This window comes from Microcaecilia unicolor, chromosome 6, assembly GCF_901765095.1.
Source record: "Microcaecilia unicolor chromosome 6, aMicUni1.1, whole genome shotgun sequence".
NCBI classification, from domain to species: Eukaryota; Metazoa; Chordata; class Amphibia; order Gymnophiona; family Siphonopidae; genus Microcaecilia; species Microcaecilia unicolor.
In genome coordinates, this window is record NC_044036.1 from 2247910 (window position 1) to 2274162 (window position 26253).

Below are 26253 nucleotides of genomic sequence, written 5' to 3' on the forward strand. Positions count from 1 at the left end.
CAGCCAATGCATTCTAGATATTCCCTCCCCCTTCCAAAGCCTGCAAAAATCATCTGTATATGACCATAATTCAGTACTTTAACATAAAAAGTTTAATTACACAGCATATTCAAAAGTATGGCTTACTGAAACAAAGTCAACATGGATTTAGTGAAGGGAAATGTTGCCTCACTGATCTACATTTCTTTGAAAACATGTGGATAAAGGTGAGCTGGTTGATATTGTGTATCTGGATTTTCAAAAGGCATCTGACAAAGTACCTCATGAAAGACTCCAGAAGAAACTGGAGAGTCATGGGATAGGAGGTAGTGTTCTATTGTGGATTAAAAACTGGTTATTTTATTATTTATCTGTTTGTTGCATTTGTATCCCACATTCCCCCACCTATTTGCAGGCTCAATGTGGCTTACATAGATTTATTGACATTGTCATATCAGGGTATCAGATACAGTTAGTAATGTGTAGCGATCAAGGAAGGGAAGAGGAAGCAGGAAGGGTGTGATTAGGATAGATGTATAGGGTGAGCTTTCATGATTAAGTGGGTTGGTGAGGTGACTTAGTGAGGTTATAGGTGTTCATTGTAGGCTTTGTTGAAGAAGAATGTTTTCAGAGATTTTTGGAAGATAGTTGTTTCGTTGATTGCTTTCAAGTCTGTGGGTAATGCATTCCATAATTGCGTGCTCATGTACAAGAAGGTAGTGGCATGCATCTGTTTGTACTTCAGTCCTTTGCAGCTGGGGTACTGCAGGTTGAGAAATTTGCGAGATGTTCTTGTGGCGTTTCTGGGAGGTAGGTCCACGAGGTTTAGCATGTAGATTGGGGCGTCTGCATGAATGATTTTGTGTACAATCGTGCAGATCTTGAACGCAATGCATTCCTTCAGTGGGAGCCAGTGAAGTTTCTCTCTTAGTGGTTTTGCACTTTCATATTTAGTTTTTCCAAATATGAGTCTGGCGGCCGTGTTCTGGGCAGTTTGGAGTTTTTTTGATTGTCTGTTCTTTGCACCCGGCGTACAGTGCATTGCAGTAGTCTAGATGACTTATTACCATTGACTGTATCAGGGTACGGAAGATGTATCTCAGGAAGAAAGGTTTTACTCTTTTAAGTTTCCACATGGTGTAGAACATCTTTTTGGTCGTGTTTTTCACATGGGTGTCGAGAGTGAGGTTTCGATCAATGGTGACTCCAAGAATTTTCAAGTTTTGTGAGACCGGAAGGGAGCAGTGTGGTGTGGTTATGGTGTTGAAGTTTTTTGTGTTATGTTGTGAGGTGAGTACAAGGCATTGTGTTTTTCCTGCGTTAAGTTTTAGTTGGAATGCATCTGCCCAGGTGTGCATTATTTGGAGGCTTTGGTTGATCTCGTTGGAGATTTCATTTAGATCATGTTTGAATGGAATGTAAATTGTGACGCCATCTGCATAAATGTAGGGGTTGAGGTTTTGATTGGCTAGTAGCTTGGCTAGATGTATCATTATTAGGTTGAATAATGTTGGTGAGAGAGGGGATCCCTGGGGGACTCCACACTCAGGTATCCATGGTAGTGATCTGTCCTCGTTCGTTGTTACTTGGTATGATCTTGTGGTCAGGAATCCTTTGAACCATTTGAGAACCGTGCCTCCTATTCTGAAGTATTCTAGTATATGTATTAGTATGTCATGGTTAACCATGTCAAAGGCACTGGACATGTCGAATTGCAGGAGGAGGATGTTGTTACCAGTCGCAATTGCTTGTTTGAATGCATTCATTGCGGACACTAGTACAGTTTCAGTGCTGTGATTCGTCCGAAATCCTGATTGGGCCTCGTGCAGAATTGAGTGATTATTTAGGTATTCAGTCAATTGTTTCGTCACTATGCCTTCCATGAGTTTGGTCATGAGTGGAATGGATGCTACTGGTCGATAGTTGGTTATGTCCATTGTGCTTTTTTTTTGCATCTTTCGGTAACGGAGTGAGTAGGATGTTTCCCTTATCCGTGGGAAAGAGTCCATTTTGAAGCCTGTAATTTATATGGTTCGTGAGGTCTGTTTTCAATTGTTTGGGTACAGATCTTATTAGGCTGTTAGGGCAGATGTCTAATTTGCATTGTGATTTGGCGTATTTTCCTAGCCAATATGAGATTTCTTTTGATGAGAGCATGTCAAATTCGGTCCATGATCGATCTACTGGGTATTCTCCGGGATTTGGGTCTAGGCATTCAAGGATATTTGTGTAGTCCATAGTGTCAGTGGGTACCATGAGTCGGAGTTTCATTATTTTTTCATTGAAGTAGTTTGCAAGGTTGGTTGCTGATGGGGTCTCTGCGTTGTTGGAGGTGAACTTGGTGGTATTTAGAAGATTGTTTACGAGTGAGAAGAGTTTGTGTGTATCCTTATAGTTTGGTCCTATTTTGGTTTTGTAGTAGGTCCTTTTAGTTTGTCTGATCGTGTATTTGTATTTTCTTTGTAGTTGTTTCCAATCTTTGTGTGTGTTTTCGTCTTTTTTTCTTGCTCCATGCTCTTTCCAATCTTCTGACTTGTGTTTTTAGTTCTTTCAATTCTTCGTTAAACCATGGTATTGAATTTTTTCTAGTTCTGATTTGAAGTGGTGCTATATTGTCTAGTGTTATTTTGCATCTGTTATCCCAATCTTGGAGAAATTGGGGTGAGTCTGTAGATATTGTCCATTCGTCCGCGTAGAATTGTTGCCAGAATGTTAGTGGGTCTATTTTGCCTCTCGTAGTATATATTTGTTGTTTTTGTTGTGTCTTTTTCGTTCTCCAGTGGAGGGAGAGGTTTGCACTGTGGTGGTCGGACCATGGTCTGGCTGTCCGTTTTGTGTCAATTAGTGTGATATTTGGTTCTGGTGAGAATTTGTGGGTGATGATGTCTAGTGTGTGTCCTTTGTTATGGGTGGGTTGTGTGTTTGGCCAGTGGAATTCCCATAGTTGCAGGAATTCTTTGCACTCGCGTACATTGCTTGAGTTATTGTCTTCAAGGTGGAGATTGATGTCTCCTGCTATGAGGAGGTTCTGGGTGGTAACACAGGTGTTTGATATAAAGTCCATAAAGTGTGTTTGTGAGTCTTGCCAATTGCCCGGGGGTCTGTAGAATAAGATTAGGTTTAGGTGATCACGTAGGTTGGGGTGGTTGATTCTGACTGAGGCTATTTCGAGTTGGGGAAGAATAGACTCTGCTGTTGTGACTGTGAATTGAGATTTATAGATTATTGCTATTCTTCCTCCTCTTTTTCCTTCTCTTGTCCAGTGGGTAATTCTATATCCTGGGGGGGCAGAGCTCTAGTATTATTGGATCTTTGGGGTCATGGATCCAGGTTTGCTGATAAGTAAGAAGTCGAGATGATCAGTTGTGATCCAGTCGGTTAGTATCGTGGTTTTATTGACTGCCGATCTGGCATTGATGTATCCTATTTGTATTTGTTGGTGGTGGTGTTCAGTTGAGTTTGCAGTGGTGTTAATTTTTATCAGCTGTCTGTCTTCTTGGTGTGTAAGTTTGTTGCATCCTTTTGTTTCTTTCTGTTGATGGTGATCGTGACTGGCAGGTTTTCCTTGCCATTGTTTAATTTTTTTTTTGAATATGCATATTGTGTATTGTTTGTGCGAGTAGTTTGTGTGTTGTGGGAGTCATGTTGTCTGTATTGGGAGTTGTGAGTGAGTAGTAAGTTAGGGAGAGACAGTAGGTAATTAGGAATAGTTTGCTGAGTTTCACATCAGTGTTAGTTTGTGTATTGATGTGTGTGTCTGAAGCGTTAGGGGATTCGGTTATTATACCGTACTATTGTTGTTTTAAAGTGTTAATCTTGTTAATTATGTAGATGGTATTTAATACATTTTAGAGCGTTTAGAGCAGTTAAAGGTAGCATTTAAGCATTTAGAGCATTTAAGGAAGTCCTTCAGCATGCTACAGCGTTGTTGAACAGATATATCATTAAAGCTTTTAAAGGACGTTTTTCAGCCTACTACAACATTACTAAACAAATAAAAGCGTTTGAATCATTTTAGGGAGTAGTCAAAGCATTACTAGGAAGCCTTCTAGCATGCTAATGCATTTCCCAATGGTATGCATTTAAATCCTTTAAGGGAGCATTTAAATGAGAACTTTCATTATGATGTAGCGTTGTTTAGACAAGTAAAGGATATAAATCAAATCAAATCAAGGTAAGGTATACACATATGAGTTTGTCTTGTTGGGCAGACTGGATGGACCGTGCAGGTCTTTTTCTGCCATCATCTACTATGTTACTATGTAAATCATTCCAAGCATGCTACATCACTATTAGACAGTAGAGCACTTAGATTATTTAGAAGGAGCATTTAAATGAGAACAATCAGCATGCTACAACGTTTCTAGTCAAGCAAAGCGTTACTAAACATAGAGCATTTAAATGGAAGGAGCATTTAAATGTGAACATTCAGCATGCTACAATGTTGCTAGTCAACAAGGAGCTGCTAAACAGTAGAGCATTTAAATCATTCGAAGGGATCATTTAAATGAAAACATTTAGCATGCTACAGTGTGCAGCGAGGATTCTCAGCTGAACTGTGGTCCGTTTGCATACGCCCGGGAGGCTCTGTCTCGGAGGGTGATACCTACACGTTTGTTAATTGCACTCTGCTCAGCGGGAGATATGCGAAGTTATGTCCATTAGTCTCCACGTGGTTCCCTCGTGGTTGGATCTGAGGCGCTGAGTTCGGCGTTCTCTCTCTGTTCGTTTTTTGCTGCGATTGGTGTTTACCCGTCTCCGCTTTTCCAAGCTGGAGCGGTTGTGGTCAGCCTCCGGTGATTTTGCCAGTCAGGGCTTAGCTTGGCGGTGTTGACGTTGCAGAGTTCTGTCTCAGCCGGCCGGCGTGTGTGGCCGTTGGCTGGGTGGAACGGGGTGGTCTGTGTGGAGTCACTGGCCTCGTTGATCTTCTCACCGTCGCCACCACCGGTCTCACCAGTCAGAGTCTAGCTCGGTGGGGTGCTAGCTACAGGGCGTTACTCCAACCTGCCCGCACGCCCTGCCGTTAGCTGGAGAAGATCGTGGCGGCCCGCGTGTCTGGGTGCCTCAGGAGCTCTTTCAGCAGCCGCGGCGGTGGTTCAGTGCCCCTTCCGGGCTACCACATGTTCGGGTGGGGTACGCTAGTTGGGGCGGATTCGGCTATGGTCGGTATCCGCTTCTCCGATGGTCCCTAGGTCGCTTGGGCTCAGGTGCGTGCTTCTGGTTGGAGCGTCCATCAGCCAAACTTTTTTTGGGTTTTGCGGTTCCGATTCAGGGATGTCTGCGCCTCCTTCTCCGGTCCACCTCGGGCCGCTATGGCGATCGATTCGCGTTGGCCACTAAATGTAGTCTTTGAGGTGGATTTCTCCAAAGTTGTCCGGCGGAGTGTCAGCCCGAGCCTTGAGAATTTTTTGGAGAGTTCTCGTCGCGGTTGGGAGGCAGTGGGAGCGCTGGGGCAACCGATTTTCGTTGGTTCCCAGCACAGCTCCTCACCGTGCGTCCTCTCAGTCGGCCATCTTCATTCATCTGCAGAAACTGCTGCAGCAGGCCCAAGCACAATTCACCTCTTTAAGATAGAAAGATAGAAAAAAGAGAGTAGGGTTAAATGGTCAGTATTCTCAATGGAGAAGGGTAGTTAGTGTAGTAATCTTGGAACAAATATACTCACTTATTTACATACTGCAAAGTATTTTTCTTTTACTTGTTTGCTACCAGGAATACCATTTTACAGGCATAATTTACAATTTTGGCAACAATAATTCTGGGCCCCAAATTGATTTGGTCAGCTCAGCATACTGCAGGGTCTGTTATTCTTGCAGGATCTATTCTCCAGGTTGTCTAGCTTATCTTCCCAGACTTCCAATTTTTTTTCTTAAAGAGGTGAATTGCGCTTGGGCCTGCTGCAGCAGTTTTTTGTTCACCTCTCTACCTCCTGTACATGTTCAACAAATTTCACGAGTGTCTGGGTCATTCTTGTGCAGTTGTGTTGCCAATTTCTTAAACGGGCTATCCAAATGTGTTCTTAAGTGGTTGTATTGCTTCCTCACCAATAACAGGGGCCCCCACTTCTGGGCCTACCATCTTAGTGTCAGTCTGCTTCACCTCATCTTTGTCTTTTTTGCAGTTTCATGACCATTACTGCTCTTTTTTTGAGCATATATTTGTCCATATAGGATCAAGTCGTATTCCAAGCTGTACTGCTATCAAAACAAATGTCAATTACAGGAGCCAGCTCTGTGGGTCCTTGAGCATTCCCAATACTAAGCAAACTCTGACTGGGTCCAAGGAGGAGTATTTTCCATTTGGTTTAGCACCCCCAATCATTCTGATAAGTTGGCTCCTATGATGTCAATGATGGATGGCGTTAGATAAGTAGTCGGGAGTGAGGGCAGCAGCTCAAGAATATAATGTTTGCTCAGTTGCAGCAAATCATGTGATCCCCGTTTTCCAAGATGAATTGATATTTAACCAGTTGGATTTACATAATTAAAAGCCAGTTTTAAACCACATTAATTTTGTTAAATATCATTATTTGTGCAAGCATTACTACATGTATGTTTGATCAGACAGATCATGTCCTCTCAAATATGCCTAGCAATATTCATACTATGAGAAGCACCCACCCCTAATCAGTCCACTGCTCTCACCTGTAGCCATCTATGGAACTGGCATTGATATAGTCAGAACCGTCGACGCCTCGGATGGGCTGCAAACAGACTCTGGTTAGCTCATATGGCATAATGTTCACCAAGCGGTTCTTGAACTTGTTGCAGGTTAAGTTGGCACTGATAAAACGTGAGGTATGTGCTTTAGAATTGGCTAGGAGCTAGAAAAGAGAGATCAGAATGAGGCTAGTTGTTCTGATAAAACAAACATCTCATAAAACACATTACTAGCTCAATTCCAGAACTCTCAGGTAGTTCAGACATTTTGACCCATTCAGTCATCCTGACTACTGAGTCAGTGTAGTTGGGATCTGGTCATCGCCCTCCTTTGCTCTTACTACTGTACGATATATGTTGAAATTCTTCAGCACCACTCTCTAAAAGTGATAATTCATGGAAATGAAAACAAATCAACATGAATCTGGAAGAAGTGTAAGAGCAAACTGACAAAGTAAATAGTAGCAAATCACCAGGACCCAATCGAAGAGTTGGGAAAGAACTCACATATGAAACTATGGACATCCTACTGTCACTGTGTAACCTATCATTAAAATCTACCATTGAACCAGAAGACTGATGGGTAGTCAGTGTAACTGAAAATTTTAAAATGGCTCTAGGGATAACCCAATAAATCAGACTAATAAGGATATGAATAGACCTAGTTAATGGGGATAAGCCTGTATAGATTTAGTAAAGGGAAGTCATGCGTCAGAATTTTTTGAAATGGCAAATATATGGATAAACGTGAGCTGGTCAATATACTAAATCCGGATTTTCAGAAGGCATTTGGTAGTCCCTCAAGAAAGATTCATTTCCTCTGTACACCCCAATATTCCTTGTGCTCTGGTCATAGTTTGTCTTACTACTTTGAGGGATAGTAAAAATTTTAGCTATTTTAAGGATGGCCAGAAAGGGGGCTATTCTACAAGGCTTTCCTGTAAAGGTGTTGAGGGTTAGCCCTAGGAGGAATTGTGTGCTGGGATGTTTTGTATGTTTATTTATACAATATATAGGTTGAATAATAAAAAAAATTTTGTTAAATTGATGTTCATGATGGTAATTTCTAAAAAGAAAAAAATAAATTATAAAGCATTTTAATATTCATTGCATCCCACCCCCACCAAAAGAAATATACCACAAAATAAGGAAACACACATGAAGGTAATAACAATATAATTCAAAAACTCACATCACAAGAAGAGAGGAAGGCAAAAATCCACTAGCAATAAAAAGAAAAATAGCCAAGGAAAAACGATGATAATTTTATGTTGTAAACAGCATCAGTTCTGTGGCTGTATGTAAGTATTATAATATAATAAATCAGGCATTATCACACTGCGGTCTCTCTCCTGGCTGATGCATAAAAAGCTTTTTAACCTCCACTACATACTACTTGTAAGATACCGAGACACGCTAGAGAGGTACAATTCCTTGATGGAATCAAGGACAGCTTTATGGAGCAGCTGGTGCAGGAGCCGACGAGAGAAGGAAAAATTCTAGACTTGGTCCTTAGTGGAGCGCATGATCTGGTGAGGGACGTTATGGTACTGGGGCCGCTTGATAACAGTGATCATAATACGATCAGTTTTGATATCAACCTTGAAGTAACTATAAACAGGAAGTCAAATATGTTAGCGTTTAACTTTAAAAAAGGAGACTATGATAAAATGAGAACGGTGGAAAAAAAAACTTAGGGGGACACCTCAGAGGGTAAAAACTGTACAACAGGCATAGACGCTGTTCAAAAATACCATCCTGGAGGCCCAGGCCAAACATATTCCACAAATTAAAAAAGAAAGACGGAACTCCAAAAGACAGCCGGCGTGGTTGAAAAGTGAGGTGAAGGAAGCTATTAGGGCTAAAAGAAACGCCTTCAGAAAATGGAAGAAGGAACCGTCTGAAAATAACAAGAAGAAGCATAAGGAGTGTCAAAGCAAATGCAAGGCGCAGATAAAGAAGGCCAAGAGGGATTACGAAAAAAAAGATAGCATTAGAGGCAAAAAAGCATAGTAACAAATTTTTTCAGTATATTAAAAGCAGGAAGCCGGCAAAAAAATCGGTTGGACCGCTGGATGACCGAGGGGTAAAAGGGGCGATCAAGGAAGACAAAGACGTAGCGGAGAGATTGAATGAATTCTTTGCGTCAGTCTTCACCGAGGAAGATTTGGGTGGGATACCGGTGTCGGAAATGATATTTCAAGCGGATGAGTCGGAGAAACTTACTGACTTCATGGTAAACCTGGAGGACGTAATGGGGCAGTTCAGCAAACTGAAGAGTAGCAAATCTCCTGGATCGGATGGTATTCATCCTAGAGTACTGATAGAACTGAAAAATTAGCTTGCGGAGCTACTGCTAGTGATATGCAAATTATCCTTAAAATCGAGCGTGGTACCGGAAGATTGGAGGGTGGCCAATGCAACGCCCATTTTTAAAAAAGGTTCCAGGGGAGATCCGGGAAAATACAGACCGGTGAGTCTGACGTCGGTGCCAGGGAAAATGGTAGAGGCCATTATTAAAAATAAAATTACAAGACCATCCAATCAGAGTTTTCCCACTACAAACAGCGGCTCTCCGATGTAGAGGACCAGGTACAACAACAGGAGAAAATGCAAACTGACTTGAAAAGCAAGGTGGACAAGCTGGAGAGTAAGCTGGAAGACCTGGAGAACAGAGCTCGCAGGAGTAACATCCGAATGGTAGGCCTGCCTGAAACGATTAAAGATTTAGAGTTGAAAGATTTCTTGGAGACCTGGCTACCAAAAACTCTGCAATTACAATCGCTAGCGGGGCCCTTAAGAGTGGAACGTGCTCATCGGCTGGGACCTGGAAACCCGAAAGATCCACGCCCCCGAATTGTTATTTTCAAGGTCCTCAATTTTGCTCATAAGCAGGAGATATTTAGAGCCTTTCGGAGGGCAGGAGTTGTACAATATGATAATCACACTGTGCGCTGTTTCCAGGACTTCTCGGCGGGTGTTTCCACGCAACGGAGAGCATTTCGTGAGGTGTGTCAACAGCTATTTGCCAAAAAAATTCAATTTGCTTTGCTCTACCCGGCCCGTTTAAAGATCTGGCACAAGGGGAAACAGTTCATATTCACCTCGGCAGCAGAGGCCATGCAGTTTGTGAAGAGGGACCTGGTAGCTGAAGAACCAGCGTGAAGGAGCACGGGTAGAGACTTTGCAGATACATTGCAACTGGTGCTTCTTGGAGACAATAGTGGAGCTTACAGATCAGGAGGACGTGGACGAAGTCTGAAAACTGATAGCTCAGAGAGCGGTAGCTGACCCAGGAACCGGAAGTTGCTGAAATGGTCTAATTATACCTGTTACCACTGTTTAAATTGTTGATTGTTTGTTTGATTGGGACCAAGGGCTGAAATGTGGTAAATGTTTAATTATTGAGTTTATTGGGGGAGGAAGTAGATTATTATGATAATGGTCTCTGGGGATTTTGTAATATAAATATGGATTAATTAGGTGTGATAGAAGTACAAGGAAGGCGGAGCTAAGATGTAAAGATGGTTCATGATAAAAGGGTAATACTTGGGGAGGGAATGGAAGGGGGCGGGAGGGGGGGAGCTCGCGTGATCCTAGACCACGGTAAAACTGTGGAGCGGTTCTAGGGAGGGGAAGGGGGGAAGGGGGATAGGGAAGGGTAGGAGGCCTATGACAAGAGTGTATTTGCCGGGCCGGAGTTATGGGGGATTGAAGAGGGAAGCCCCATGGGCTGGGGGGGATTCTCTCGTTTTGTTCACAAATATAACTTTTTATGTGTTAATATTTGACTTTTGGTACACTGGGGTCACTTAAAATTGTCTCTTGGAACGTGGGGGGAGTTTCATCCCCCATAAAGAGGACGAAAGTGATCCAGGCGCTGAAGCGGCAGAAAGTAGATATTGCCCTGCTGCAGGAGACGCATCTATCATCAAAGGAACATATAAAGTTTAAGACAGACTGGGTAGGTTCATTGTTAGAGGCCCCAGCAGTGGGGAGGAAGGCTGGGGTGTTAATTCTCTTCAGGAAAGGTTTACAAATCAAGACTATATCTACAATAAAGAGTTCGGAGGGGCGATATATTGTGGCCTCAATGGAAGTTGAAGGTCAAAATCTGGTGCTCTGTAATGTGTATGCCCCAAATGTGTTTGACAAAAAATTTTTTCAGGGGTTAATTACTCAGTTAACTAAGTTTAAAGGGGGAAACTTTATAGTGGGAGGCGATTTCAACCTCGTGGTTGATCCCCTGCTTGATAGATCTGGTTCTGGTGCTGGGAGTTCGGGAGGGGGTGCCCGGGCCTTGACTTTGCTTTGTGAAGCACTAGACTTAGTGGATGCGTGGCGTGTCTTACATCCGTCAGACAAAGATTTCACCCATCTCTCCAGAGCTCATGCGTCACAGTCTCGAATTGATTATTTATTTGTCTCGAGCTCTCTTTTTTCACAGATAGCACAGGCAGAGATTGGTCCTTATGCAGTCTCGGACCATGCTTTGATCTGGCTGAGATGGGTGGGGCTCATAAAGGGGGGTGGTATGCGTCTCTGGAGATATCCCTTAGAATTGGTGGGGGATCAGAAATTTCAGGCATTCTTAAAGGAGAGGATGGCGGATTATGCATTTCACAATGATAGACATAGGCAGCAGCCGCCCTTATTTTGGGAAGCACAAAAAGCTGTATTGCGGGGGGACATTATTTCCTACTGTGCTCGAGCTAGGAAGATTCGGGACAAGGCGATTTTGCGTCTAGACTTGCAGATTCGCAACTATAGGAGGCAATATGGCCGACATGCTACTGATGAGAATAGGACACTACTCTTGGGCGCACAAAAAGAACTGAATGAACTACTACACCAGAGGGCAGTAAAAACCCAATTTTATTATAAATATAAATTATTTCAATATGGTAATAAGGCCGGGAAGTTGTTGGCAAATATGGTGCGAGGCAGGAGTGGAGTTTCTAGAGTTCTACAGTTGAAGGCCTTAAACGGGCAGATGCTGAGAACAGATCAGGAAATAGCGGACTGTTTTGGCCAGTTTTATGAGGCTCTTTATGCTAAGCCGGAAGATGAGGGGCTGAGCGCAGAAATGTTTTTAGATTCTGTAGAGTTACCTAAACTGTCTCCCCGGCAGGTGCAAGGGCTGAATGGCCCAATTGTGGAAGGCGATCTTATGCTAGCATTGCAACAAAGTGCATCTCATAAAACGCCGGGTCCAGATGGCTATCGAATGGAATTTTACAAGCAATTTTATGAAAACATTAAAGACCCGCTTCTGGCACTGTTCAATTTTATGGTGGAGGAGAGAATTATTCCGGACACGATGAAAGAAGCCCAGATTGTAGTTATCCCGAAGGCCGGTAAGAACGTAACAGACCCTGGATCGTATAGGCCAATTTCTCTTCTCAATGCAGATGTCAAGTTGTACGCTAAAATATTGGCAAATAGGTTGGCCAGGGTGCTTCCAGATCTGGTAGAGGAGGCTCAAGTAGGATTCGTGAAAGGGAGAACAGCGGTTCGGAATATCCGTGCCATATTGGCCTCCCTGGAGACAGTGAAATATCAACGTTTGGCTTCTCTGTTAATCAGCTTTGATGCAGAGAAAGCTTTTGACATGGTGAGGTGGCCCTTCTTGTTTGAGACGTTGAAGCAATATGGTATTCAGGGGTCCTTTTTAGATGCCATTAGGGTGCTATATTTGGAGCCTTCAGCTTATGTCTGGGTAAATGGGGTGCGCTCCCGTTCATTTAATATCTTTCGAGGTACACGGCAAGGTTGTCCGCTTTCTCCCTTATTATTTGTCCTGTCCCTAGATCCCCTGGTTAGAGCAATACAAACCCATCCAGAGATAAAAGGGGTACCGATAGGACTTTCGCAATTTTTATTGTCTGCCTTTGCGGATGACCTGCTGGTACACCTGACACAGCCCCTAAAGTCACTCCCGGCTCTGTTAGAACTTTTTCAAGAATTTGGTGACTATGCAGGATTTAAGCTTAATTACACAAAATCTTTGGCATTGGCCTCTCAAGAGGAGCAGAAAAGGGAATGGGGACGGACCTTTCCTCTTAAGTGGGCGCAGGAATCTTTTTGCTATTTGGGAATTTGGTTGTCCATGAATTCATTAGATATATATCGCCTAAATGTCAACAGACTGATAGGTGCAACGGAGGTGCGCTTGAATAGCTGGGTGACCCTGCCCCTCACATTATATGGCCACATTCAGTTGTTTCGGATGGTAGAGTTCCCCAGATGGCTGTATTGTTTGAGATTACTCCCCGTCCTCATACGTCAACGAGACCTTAAATTACTATATCGTTTGTTTAGACGGTATTGCTGGGGAAGGAAAAAGGCTAAGTTGCCATTACCCTTGTTGATGGGTCATTGGAAAGAGGGGGGGCTAGGGTTACCAGATTTGAGACGTTATAATAGGGCATGTTTACTGAGGTATTTTGGGGATTGGTTTTTTGACCGAGAAGATTACACGCCTAAAGAAATAGAAGGACAGTTCTTTGCCCCTTGTCATTTCTACTTTCTATTACAGGCACCTAGAGCTTTCGTTCCAGAGCATTTGAGGAATAGCTTGTTGCTGGCATCTTTGCGAACCCTTTGGAAAGATCTGATGGGCATTTGGGGTTTGCAGACAGAAACGTCGGACATGTTGCCAATTGGTGGGAATTTATGTTTCATGCCTGGGATAGATAATAGGACATTTCGAACTTGGGGGCAGTTAGGCATTAGCCGTTTGGAACATCTTTTGAATGAGCAGGGGACGTTGTTAAGCTTGGGAGCTTTGGGTATCGGTTATGCTATGAACAATATATTTGCCTATAGTCAGGTAACACATTATGTGAGGTCCTTAGATCCGGAGGCTTTAAGATCCAGGCATTGCCACAAGGTGAGACAGTTTTTGGAAGGAGGGGGAACTGCTCGGCTTTCGGTCTCAAGGTTGTACCAGCTGTTGGGGAAACTGCCGCTTATGAAGGATAGAGAGTTGATAAGAATGCGCTGGGCTCGAGATTTAGCAAGACCAGGACTGTCCTTAGACTTTGATAAAATGACATCTCGGATACCGGAAATGACAGGCAATGCGGGTCTCCGTGAATGCCAGTACCGAATTCTTCACAGAGCATACCTTACAAAAACTCAGCTTTTTAAGATGGGAGGAGTAGAAAATCCTTTGTGTGAGAAGTGTGGGAGGCTACCAGGATCTTTAATCCATTGTTTGTGGGAGTGTTACCAGGTACAGCATTTTTGGAAGGCGGTCTTGCGTTATTTGTCTTTGTTGCTAGGTTCAAAAATTGTATGTTCACCGGTAGGAATACTGCTGGACAAGTATGAGATCTTTGCCTTGCAGGGTACGTCTGGGAAGCATTTGGTTCGTAAAGCCTGCTTGGTTGGTAAGCGACTGCTTCTCAGTCAGTGGGTGGGTAGTTCTCTCCCGGATTTCTGGCACTGGAGAAACAGATTCCATGAGCTGATGCTTTTTGAGCGCCGGGGTGTAAGGGGCTCTTCTAGGAGGAGGAAATCATTTTTGGGCATTTGGGGCCCATACATTCAGTCACTACATACAAGAGGTAGAAGTATGGTGCTCAATTCCCTTTGATTCTGGGAGGTGGGAACAGATTGTATGTTAACTTTTGGAGGTCTCCTTAGTTTGGGAGGGTAGGGGTGGGAAGGAAGAGGAGGTAGATAGTAAGGGGAGAGGGGTGGGGGTAGGATAGTAATAGGGGTAATAAAGGGATGGATGTGCTTCTCCTGCTCGGTGGCCAATAAAATGTTGCTTTGCTGAATCATAATACAGGGTGGGGTGGAGTTGGAGCTTAATGTAGCAGGGTAGTACCAAATAATGCCTAAAGTGTTTGGTTTACTATTCATACTTTTTGGGAATGTTGCCAAACAATACATATGTAGTAATTGGGTATATAGGTATATTGGCTGTTGTAATACACTGTATTTCCAAAGGTACAAGAATGGGTCTACCCATAAGTAAGAGGGGGGAGGGAAGGAATTTAGATACAATATCAATAAATACCCCACAATATGAGTATAAGTTGAATTCACCATTTATTTTACTGCTCATTTAACAATACAAAAAAGTAAATATTTTGGTTACAGTGACATGGTTGGAGAGGAGGGGTGGGGGGGAAAGGATTAAATATAGAAGAGAGGGTAGGGGTAGGTTGTTCGGGGATAAAAGATAAAAATGATTTGACGTTTGAAGAAGGATCGATAGTTGTCTGTTGTACTAGTAATGTTACTTGTTGAAACACTATGAATGTATATCTCACATAATACGTCAATAAACAGATTTAAAGTAAAAAAATAAAATTACAGAGCATATCCGAGGACATGGATTACTGAGACCAAGTCAGCACGGCTTTTGTGTGGGGAAATCTTGCCTCACCAATTTGCTTAAATTCTTTGAAGGAGTAAACAAACATGTGGACAAAGGGGAGCCGGTTGATATTGTGTATCTGGATTTTCAAAAGGCGTTTGACAAGGTACCTCATGAAAGGCTACAGAGGAAATTGGAGGGCCATGGGATAGGAGGAAAAGTCCTATTGTGGATTAAAAACTGGTTGAAGGATAGGAAACAGAGAGTGGGGTTAAATGGACGTATTCACAATGGAGAAGAGTAGTTAGTCGGGTTCCTCAGGGGTCCGTGCTAGGACCGCTGCTTTTTAATATATTTATAAATGATTTAGAGATGGGAGTAACTAGCGAGGTAATTAAATTTGCTGATGACACAAAGTTATTCAAAGTTGTTAATTCGTGACAGGATTGCGAAAAACTACAGAAGGACCTTACGAGACTGGGAGACTGGGCGGCTAAATGGCAGATGACGTTTAATGTGAGCAAGTGCAAGGTGATGCATGTGGGAAAAAAGAACCCGAATTATAGCTACGTCATGCAAGGAGTTACAGACCAAGAAAGGGATCTGGGTGTCGTCGTCGATAATACACTGAAACCTTCTGTTCAGTGTGCTGCTGCGGTTAAGAAAGCGAATAGAATGGTGGGTATTATTAGGAAAGGTATGGAAAACAGGTGTGAGGATGTTACAATGCCATTCTATCGCTCCATGGTGTGACCGCACCTTGAGTATTGTGTTCAATTCTGGTCGTAGCATCTCAAGAAAGATATAGTGGAATTGGAAAAGGTGCAGCGAAGGGCGACTAAAATGATAGCGGGGATGGGACGACTTCCCTATGAAAAAAGACTAAGGAGGCTAGGGCTTTTCAGCTTGGAGAAGAGATGGCTGAGGGGAGGACATGATAGAGGTATATAAAATAATGAGTGGAGTGGAACAGGTGGATGTGAAGCATCTGTTCACGCTTTCCAAAAATACTAGGGCTAGGGGCCATGCGATGAAACTACAGTGTAGTAAATTTAAAACAAATTGGAGAAAGTTTTTCTTCACCCAACGCGTAATTAAACTCTGGAATTCGCTGGTGAAGGCGGTTAGCTTGGCAGAGTTTAAAAAAGGGTTAGACGGTTTCCTAAAGGACAAGTCCATAAACTGCTACTAAATGGACTTGGGAAAAATGCACAATTCCGGGAATAACATGTATAGAATGTTTGTACGTTTGGGAAGCTTGCCAGGTGCCCTTGGCCTGGATTGGCCGCTGTACTTATGAGCGTGTTTTGGGCATGACTGGAGCAATAATACAGCCAGACAGCAGGTATAAGTGCAACATAAGAGGTGTTTATTTACAGAAGAAATAGCCTCAGTGCTGAACCTCACAGGGCCGGGTCATAGCAAGGATAGTCCTCTGTGATTCAGCAAGAGGAGCAGCCGTAAGACAGCCTCTAGCGACGGGGCTGCCACGCCCCCAAACACAGTCCTTCACTTCTAATCCAGAGTGGGCTTTAACTCCAGCCTGACCTCAGACACCCTAACCCTCAGTTAAGCAACACCAGTGGTTCAGTACTCTTGCACAGTTAGCAAAACAGTATTATGTCACCATACTTTTATACGGAACAATTTCTCACACCCACTGGCTTGTTCCAACTTTACAGCATTCATATGTCCTCATGGATACCGAGCCAGCAGCATTATGACAAGACTCCAACCGAGTAACAGTGACTAAATAAACAGCAAGCCAACTGAACCCTCTGTAGCCCAGAACGCATACTGGTATGTTGAAGAAAATAACCCCGCAATACTGCTTTCAGGGCGCCCCAAACAATACCTCGAATTGAAATTAAGATCTAAGTACCCACAATCTCATCATCCTGCAGTAACAGAGTATTTAAAGTCCAAAGTTGGCCTTTGTAATCCTCCTTCAGAGAAGGAAAGGATATCCAAACATGGGGCATGATCCGAAAGAGTGATGTTATCAATATCAGAGATCGGGGCTTCTTCTTCCAACCTGGTATCTAAGAAAATGTAGTCAATACGAGAGTAGGAGTTATGAGTAGAAGAATAAAAAGTATAGTCATGACTCCTGGGGTGAGAAAGCAGGGCCGGCGCAACCCGGTAAGCATGGCAGGGGGGGCGCCGATCTGTGGAGGGCGCCACAAGCCATGCTTACCGCTGCCGGGAGAGATCCTCACCTGCCCGCCCTCAGCTTCCCACAACAGTCCTCCTTTCCTTCCTGCTGCCCTGCCTTTAACACTTTTATTTTACCTGAAGTTGCAGTGGCAGCAGCCAGTGAAAGCGGAAGGCTGGGTTCGGCTCGCCTGCAGCCTTCCCTTCCCGTCTCAGGGCCCTGCCCTCCTCCGACGTAATTTCCTCTTTCCGCGAGGACGGCAGGAAGGAAAGAAGGGCTGTTGTGGGAGAAGAGGGAAGGCAGGTGAGGGCTGGGGTTGAACTAGAACTTAGGGGCTTAAAAGGGAAGCAGGTGGGGGCTGGGGCGAGTCACTGGACATGGATGGGAGGGGAGGGCAGGGGAGAATCGCTGGACATGGATGGGAGGATAGGGGATAAAGGAGAAATTGCTGGACATGGAGGGGAGGGCAGGGGAGAGAGGAGAATTGCTGGATATGGATGGCGGAGAAGGTAGGAAAAAGAGAAGAGTTGTAGGACATGGATGGATTGAGGGGAGGGAGGGTAGGGGAGAGAGTTGTTGAACATGGATGAATGGAGGGGAGGACAGGAGATATGCAGGACATGGATGGAGGAGAGGGAAGACAGGAAGGAGATGCACATGGATGGAGGGGAGGGGAGAGAGGAGAAATGCTGGACATGGATGGAATGGAGGGCAGGGAATGTTGGACAGGGATGGAGGGAAGGAAAAGCAGAGAAAGGAGATGCATATGGATGGAGGGAAAGGAAGAGAGGAGAAATGGTGGACATGGACGGAGGGAAGAAAGAAAGTAGGTGCACATGGATGGAGCGGAAAGAAGACTGAGGAGGAGATGCACATGGATGGAGGGGAAGAGAGGGAGGAGAAATGCTGGACATGGATGGAGGGAAGACAAAGTAGATGCACTTGGATGGGGAAGACAGATGAAGGAGATGCACATGGATGGAGGGGAAGGGAGGAAGGAGAAACACTGAACATGGATGGAGGGAAGACAAAGTAGATGCACTTGGATGGAGGGGAGGGAAGACATATGGAGATACACATGGATGGAAGGGAGGGAGGAGAAATGCTGGACATGGATGGAGGGGAGGGAAGAGAGAGGAAGTGAGATGAACATGGATGGAGGCGAAATGTTGGACATCGATGGAGAGGGGAGAGGAAAAATGCTGGATATGGATGGAGGAGAGAGAAGAAAGAGGAAGAAGATGAATACTGAACGAAGATGACGGGAAGGGAAAAGAGGAGAAAAACTACACATGGATGGAGAAAATAGGCAAAAGCTGGATCCACTCTATACCTTCTCCAGTCAAGTCTGCGGAGGACCCAGCTTTTACCTATGGATGATGGGCAAGAAATGAAGAAGAAAGTAAAGAAATAAATGGAAAGGAAGCCCTGGAAATAGAGTTAAGAGAACATATAGAGAGCAGGATCAGGCGACCCTCAGGGGGAGGAATGCTGGCTTCGGCCTAACCCCTGGTAAGCCTTTCCTCAGCTGAGAGGTGCCCAGCTCTACCACCGGCTGCCTTTCAGGTGCTGTGGAGGACTTGCAGCTCATCTGCATATCCTTACAGCCTTCTCCGGGGTGACACCCAGGTCCACTCCGATCCACTCAGGGCCTCCGCTCTAGGTGCCGTGCACCGGGGCATTTTTCTCTTTAAATCTAATCTTCTTCCCAGTTGCTAAAGTACCTCAATTGTTTATGGCCCCTATTCACATTCTCTTCCTAGCCCTATCCCTTCCTAATCTTTTCCCTCACCCCCTACCTCTCTCCGCTACAGGAACTCACTGCCCATCCATCGACTTCATCACCTCACCTTCTCTCTTACCCTCTTCCTCCCTCTTGGCTTTTAATCTCCGTCTCTTTCTTCCCTCCATTTTGCCTTCCCCATTCCACCTAAATATCTCTCGCTTTTGACGCCTTCGTGGCCACACCTCTCCTACTCTCCTCTGCTCTCTTTTACTCCTTCTCTTACTCTCAGCCGGTGACATCAATCCCAATCCTGGCCCTCCTCACCAACTATTATCCCAACTCTACAGACCTCACCGCGACCTCTCTAACCTCATCTCTATTCCTCTACTCCCCTCCTCTTCTCTGCCCTTCTCTTCCGCCCTATGGAATGCCCGCTCTATCTGTAACAAACTCCCCTACATCCAGGACCTCTTTATCTCGCGTCACCTCCATCTGCTCGCCATAACAGAAACCTGGCTCTGCCCTGATGACTCTGCTTCAGTCGCAGCCCTCTGCCATGGCGGTTATCTTTTTTTCACATACTCCTCGCCCTGCTGGTCGCGGGGGCGGTGTTGGACTACTTCTCTCTCCCTCCTCCAGATTTCAACCCCTTCATCCACCTCAATCTCACTGTTTTTCCTCCTTTGAAATCCACGGTATCCGCCTTTTCTCTCCTCTGCCTCTTCGAATAGTGGTCATTTATCGTCCCCCTGATAAGTCCCTTTCATCCTTTCTCAGTGACTTTGATGCCTGGCTTGCCTTCTTCCATGATCCTTCCTCCCCCTCTCATCCTTGGCGACTTTAATATTCCTGCTAATGATCCTTCCAACTCTTATATTTCCAAGTTACTTGCTTTAACATCCTCCTTTAAACTCCAACTATGCTCCACCTCCCCCACTCATCAAAATGGTCACTGTCTTGATCTCATCTTCTCATCCAACTGTTCACCCTCTAGTTTCCTTGCCTCTGATCTTCCCCTCTCTGATCACCATCTTATAACTTTCACACTTAAATCTCCTCCCTCCCAGTCCCGTCCTATCTTATCTAATTTGTCTAGGAATCTTCACGATATTGACCCTTCATCTCTATGTTTCCAACCTCCTCTCTACTGTGGCACCATCCACGTCTGTCAACGAGGCTGTTTCTTCTTACAACAATACTCTATCCTCTGCCTTAGACACTCTTGCACCTTTGATGACCCGCCCTATAAGGCATACAAAACCCCAACCTTGGCTGACTTCTAATATCCGCTAGCTACGTTCCTGTACTTGCTCCGCCGAACGCCTCTGGCGGAAATCTCAGGCCCTTGCTGATTTCTTACACTAAGTTCATGCTGACCTCCTTCCAATCTGCTCTTCTACGCGCCAAACAGGATTATTATATCCAACTGACCAACTCTCTTGGCTCTAACCCTCGTCTTCTCTTCACCACATTGAACTCTCTCCTCAAGGTGCCCCCTCCCCCAACTCCCCCTTTATTATCTCCTCAGACCCTTGCTGAATTCTTTCATGACAAGGTTCAAAAGATAAACCTTGAATTCTCTACCTCGCCACCTCTCCCTCCACTTGTCCGTTCCCCTCTCTCTCCTTCCTCTTATTCCTTTTCCTCCTTTCCTGAAGTTACTATAGAGAAAACTACACTTCTCCCTTCTTCCTCAAAATGTACCACCTGTTCCTCTGATCCCATTCCCACCCACCTTCTTAATGCCATCTCTCCTGCTCTTATTCCTTTTATCTGTCACATTCTCAACCTCTCACTTCCACTGCGACTGTCCCTGCTGCCTTTAAACATGCTGTGGTCACACCTCTCCTTAAGAAGCCTTCACTCGACCCTACTTGTCCCTCTAATTACCGACCCATCTCCCTCCTTCCTTTTCTCTCCAAATTACTTGAGCGTGCTGTTCACCGCCGCTGCCTTGATTTTCTCTCCTCACATGCTATTCTTGACCCACTACAATCTGGTTTTCGCCCTCTCCACTCAACCGAAACTGCGCTTACTAAAGTCTCCAATGACCTATTACTGGCTAAATCCAGAGGTAAATATTCCATCCTCATCCTTCTTGATCTTTCCGCTGCTTTTGACACTGTCGATCACAGCATACTCCTCAATATCCTGTCCTCACTTGGATTCCAGGGCTCTGTCCTTTCCTGGTTCTCTTCCTACCTCTCCCTCCGCACCTTTAGTGTTCACTCTGGTGGATCCTCTTCTACTTCTATCCCTCTGCCTGTCGGCGTACCTCAGGGTTCTGTTCTTGGTCCCCTCCTCTTTTCTATTTACACTTCTTCCCTTGGTTCATTAATCTCATCCCATGGTTTTTCCTACCATCTCTATGCTGACGACTCCCAAATCTACCTTTTTATCCCTGATATCTCACCTTGCATCCAAACCAAAGTTTCAGCGTGCTTGTCTGACATTGCTGTCTGGATGTCTCAACGCCACCTGAAATTAAACATGACCAAAACCGAGCTTCTCATTTTTCCCCCCAAACCCACCTCCCCACTCCCCCCATTTTCTATTTCTGTTGATGGCTCTCTCATTCTCCCTGTCTCCTCAGCTCGAAACCTTGGGGTCATCCTTGACTCTTCCCTCTCCTTCTCTGCTCATATCCAGCAGATCGCCAAGACCTGTCGTTTCTTTCTTTACAACATCCGTAAAATCCGCTCCTTTCTTTCCTTGCACTCTACCAAAACCCTCATCCACACCCTTGTCACCTCTCGTTTAGACTACTGCAATCTGCTTCTTGCTGGCCTCCCACTTAGTCACCTCTCCCCTCTCCAATCGGTTCAAAACTCTGCTGCCCGTCTCGTCTTCCGCCAGGGTCGCTTTACTCATACTACCCCTCTCCTCAAGTCGCTTCACTGGCTCCCTATCCGTTTTTGCATCCTGTTCAAACTTCTTCTACTAACCTATAAATGTACTCACTCTGCTGCTCCCCAGTATCTCTCCACACTTGTCCTTCCCTACACCCCTTCCCATGCACTCCGCTCCATGGATAAATCCTTCTTATCTGTTCCCTTCTCCACTACTGCCAACTCCAGACTTCGCGCCTTCTGTCTCGCTGCACCCTACGCCTGGAATAAACTTCCTGAGCCCCTACGTCTTGCCCCATCCTTGGTCACCTTTAAATCTAGACTGAAAGCCCACCTCTTTAACATTGCTTTTGACTCGTAACCACTCACCTCCACCTACCCTCCTTCCCTGTACACATTAATTGATTTGATTACTTTATTTTTTGTCTATTAGATTGTAAGCTCTTTGAGCAGGGACAGTCTTTCTTCTATGTTTGTACAGCGCTGCGTATGCCTTGTAGCTCTATAGAAATGCTAAATAGTAGTAGTAGTAGCAGGAGAATCAGAGACTGGGACCAACATGATCAGAAAAACAAAGTCATCAGACAACAAAGGTAGAAAAAAATAATTTTATTTTCATTTTAGTGTTTGGAATTTGTCCAGTTTGAAAATTTACATCTGCTGTCTTATTTTGCAATATATAGCAAAGTGTTTACTTCTGTTTTTCTGGTATTGTGCTGTATGCAGAGTCTAGCTTCTTAGGATTTCAGGTTAACTTTGAAGAGGGACTATCTCTGTTCTGTACGTGTGACTGCAAGGCCAAGTGTCTGAATAGAGCTGTTTGTTAGGTTCTGAGATTTTGATAACATATTGTTTCAGGTTTGGCAAGGCTGTTCTCCTAATTCCAGGTATGTATGCTAATTTGGTTTGTGTAAAGCGAATGCTACATACCTGTAGAAGGTATTCTCTGAGGACAGCAGGCTGATTGTTCTCACTGATGGGTGACGTCCACCCATCAGTGAGAACGTCCACCAATCGGAACACTTTACTAGCAAAGGCCTTTGCTAGCCCTCGCGCGCCGCGCATGCGCGGCCGTCTTCCCGCCCGAAACCGGTTCGTGTTCGTCAGTCCCATATGTAGCAAGACAAAGACAAGGGAAGACACAACTCCAAAGGGGAGGCGGGCGGGTTTGTGAGAACAATCAGCCTGCTGTCCTCGGAGAATACCTTCTACAGGTATGTAGCATTCGCTTTCTCCGAGGACAACAGGCTGCTTGTTCTCACTGATGGGGTATCCCTAGCCCCCAGGCTCACTCAAAACAACAAACATGGTCAATTGGGCCTCGCAACGGCGAGGACATAACTGAGATTGACCTAACAACTTATCCAACTAACTGAGAGTGTAGCCTGGAACAGAATAAACATGGGCCTAGGGGGCTGGAGTTGGATTCTAAACCCCGAACAGATTCTGAAGCACTGACTGCCCGAACCGACTGTCACGTTGGGTATCCTGCTGCAGGCAGTAATAAGATGTGAATGTGTGGACAGATGACCACGTCGCAGCTTTGCAAATCTCTTCAATAGTGGCTGACTTCAAGTGGGCCACTGATGGTGCCATGGCTCTAACATTATGAGCCGTGACATGACTCTCAAGAGCCAGCCCGGCCTGGGCGTAAGTGAAGGAAATGCAATCTGCTAGCCAATTGGATATGGTGCGTTTCCCCACAGCCACTCCCCTCCTGTTGGGATCAAAAGAAACAATTGGTCGGACTGTCTGTTGGGCTGTGTCCGCTCCAGATAGAAGGCCAATGCTCTTTTGCAGTCCAATGTGTGCAGCTGACGTTCAGCAGGGCAGGAATGAGGACGGGGAAAGAATGTTGGCAAGACAATTGACTGGTTCAGATGGAACTCCGACACAACCTTTGGCAAGAACTTAGGGTGAGTGCGGACGACTACTCTGTTATGATGAAATTTGGTGTAAGGGGCCTGGGCTACCAGGGCCTGAAGCTCACTGACTCTACGAGCTGAAGTAACTGCCACCAAGAAAATGACCTTCCAGGTCAAGTACTTCAGATGGCAGGAGTTCAGTGGCTCAAAAGGAGGTTTCATCAGTTGGGTGAGAACGACATTGAGATCCCATGACACTGTAGGAGGTTTGACGGGGGGCTTTGACAAAAGCAAACCTCTCATGAAGCGAACAACTAAAGGCTGTCCTGAGATCGGCTTACCTCCCACACGGTAATGGTATGCACTGATTGCGCTAAGGTGAACCCTTACAGAGTTGGTCTTGAGACCAGACTCAGACAAGTGCAGAAGGTATTCAAGCAGGGTCTGTGTAGGACAAGAGCGAGTATCTAGGGCCTTGCTGTCACACCAGACGGCAAACCTCCTCCATAGAAAGAAGTAACTCCTCTTAGTGGAATCTTTCCTGGAAGCAAGCAAGATGCGGGAGACACCCTCTGACAGACCCAAAGAGGCAAAGTCTACGCTCTCAACATCCAGGCCGTGAGAGCCAGAGACTGGAGGTTGGGATGCAGAAGCGCCCCTTCGTCCTGTGTGATGAGGGTCGGAAAACACTCCAATCTCCACGGTTCTTCGGAGGACAACTCCAGAAGAAGAGGGAACCAGATCTGACGCGGCCAAAACGGAGCAATCAGAATCATGGTGCCTCGGTCTTGCTTGAGTTTCAACAAAGTCTTCCCCACCAGAGGTATGGGAGGATAAGTATACAGCAGACCTTCCCCCCCAGTCCAGGAGGAAGGCATCCGATGCCAGTCTGCCGTTGGCCTGAAGCCTGGAACAGAACTGAGGGACCTTGTGGTTGGCTCGAGATGCAAATAGATCTAACAAGGGGGTGCCCCACACCTGGAAGATCTGTCGCACTACTCTGGAGTTGAGCGACCACTCGTGAGGTTGCATAATCCTGCTCAGTCTGTCGGCCAGACTGTTGTTTACGCCTGCCAGGTATGTGACTTGGCGCACCATGCCGTGACGGCGAGCCCAGAGCCACATTCTGACGGCTTCCTGACACAGGGGGCGAGATCCGGTGCCCCCCTGCTTGTTGATGTAATACATGGCAACCTGGTTGTCTGTCTGAATTTGGATAATTTGGTGGGACAACCGATCTCTGAAAGCCTTCAGAGCGTTCCAGTCCGCACGTAACTCCAGGAGACTGCAGATCGCGTTCCTGGAGGGACCAGCTTCCTTGGGTGTGAAGCCCATCGACATGAGCTCCCTACCCCACGAGAGACGCATCCGTAGTCAGCACTTTTTGTGGCTGAGGAATTTGGAAAGGGTGTCCCAGAGTCAAATTGGACCAAATCGTCCACCAATACAGGGATTTGAGAAAACTCGTGGACAGGTGGATCACGTCTTCTAGGTCCCCAGCAGCCTGAAACCACTGGGAAGCTAGGGTCCACTGAGCAGATCGCAAGTGAAGACGGGCCATGGGAGTCACATGAACTGTGGAGGCCATGTGGCCCAGCAATTTCAACATCTGCCGAGCTGTGATCTGCTGGGACGCTCGCACCCGCGAGACAAGGGACAAGTTGTTGGCTCTCGCCTCTAGGAGATAGGCACGAGCCGTCCGAGAATCCAGCAGAGCTCCTATGAATTTGAGTCTCTGTACTGGGAGAAGATGGGACTTTGGATAATTTATCACAAACCCCAGTAGCTCCAGGAGGCAAATAGTCATCTGCATGGACTGTAGAGCTCCTGCCTCGGATGTGTTCTTCACCAGCCAATCGTCGAGATAGGGAAACACGTGCACTCCCAGCCTGCGAAGCGCCGCTGCTACTACAGCCAAGCACTTCGTGAACACTCTGGGCGCAGAGGCGAGCCCAAAGGGTAGCACACAGTACTGGAAGTGACATGTGCCCAGCTGAAATTGCAGATACTGTCTGTGAGCTGGCAGTATCGGGATGTGCGTGTAGGCGTCCTTCAAGTCCAGAGAGTATAGCCAGTCGTTTTCCTGAATCATGGGGAGAAGGGTGCCCAGGGAAAGCATCCTGAACTTTTCCTTGACCAGATATTTGTTCAGGGCCCTTAGGTCTAGGATGGGACGCATCCCCCCTGTTTTCTTTTCCACAAGGAAGTACCTGGAATAGAATCCCAGCCCTTCTTGCCCGGATGGCACGGGCTCGACCGCATTGGCGCTGAGAAGGGCGGAGAGTTCCCTCTGCAAGTACCTGCTTGTGCTGGAAGCTGTAAGACTGAGCTCCCGGTGGGCAATTTGGAGGTTTGGAGGCCAAATTGAGGGTATATCCTTGCCGGACTATTTGAAGAACCCAACGGTCGGAGGATATCAGAGGCCACCTTTGGTGAAAAACTTTCAACCTCCCCTCGACCGGCAGGTCGCCCGGCACTGACACGTTGATGTCGGCTATGCTCTGCTGGAGCCAGTCAAAAGCTCGCCCCCTGCTTTTGCTGGGGAGCTGTGGGGCCTTGCTGAGGCGCACGCTGCTGACGAGAGTGAGCGCGCTGGGGCTTAGCCTGGGCCGCAGGCTGTCGAGAAGGAGGATTGTACCTACGCTTACCAGAAGAGTAGGGAACAGTCTTCCTTCCCCCATAAAAACG

At 45.8% G+C, this 26253-nt stretch overlaps 1 protein-coding gene across 1 annotated transcript in view; it reads right to left on the reverse strand.

The window, feature by feature from the left end:
* PTPRF (protein tyrosine phosphatase receptor type F) overlaps nucleotides 1-26253 on the reverse strand; it is a 1045343-nt gene that overhangs the window by 45337 nt on the left and 973753 nt on the right. Inside the window, 1 exon segment of the mRNA XM_030205921.1 lies at nucleotides 6624-6802. Coding sequence (XP_030061781.1) covers nucleotides 6624-6802 — 179 coding nt within the window.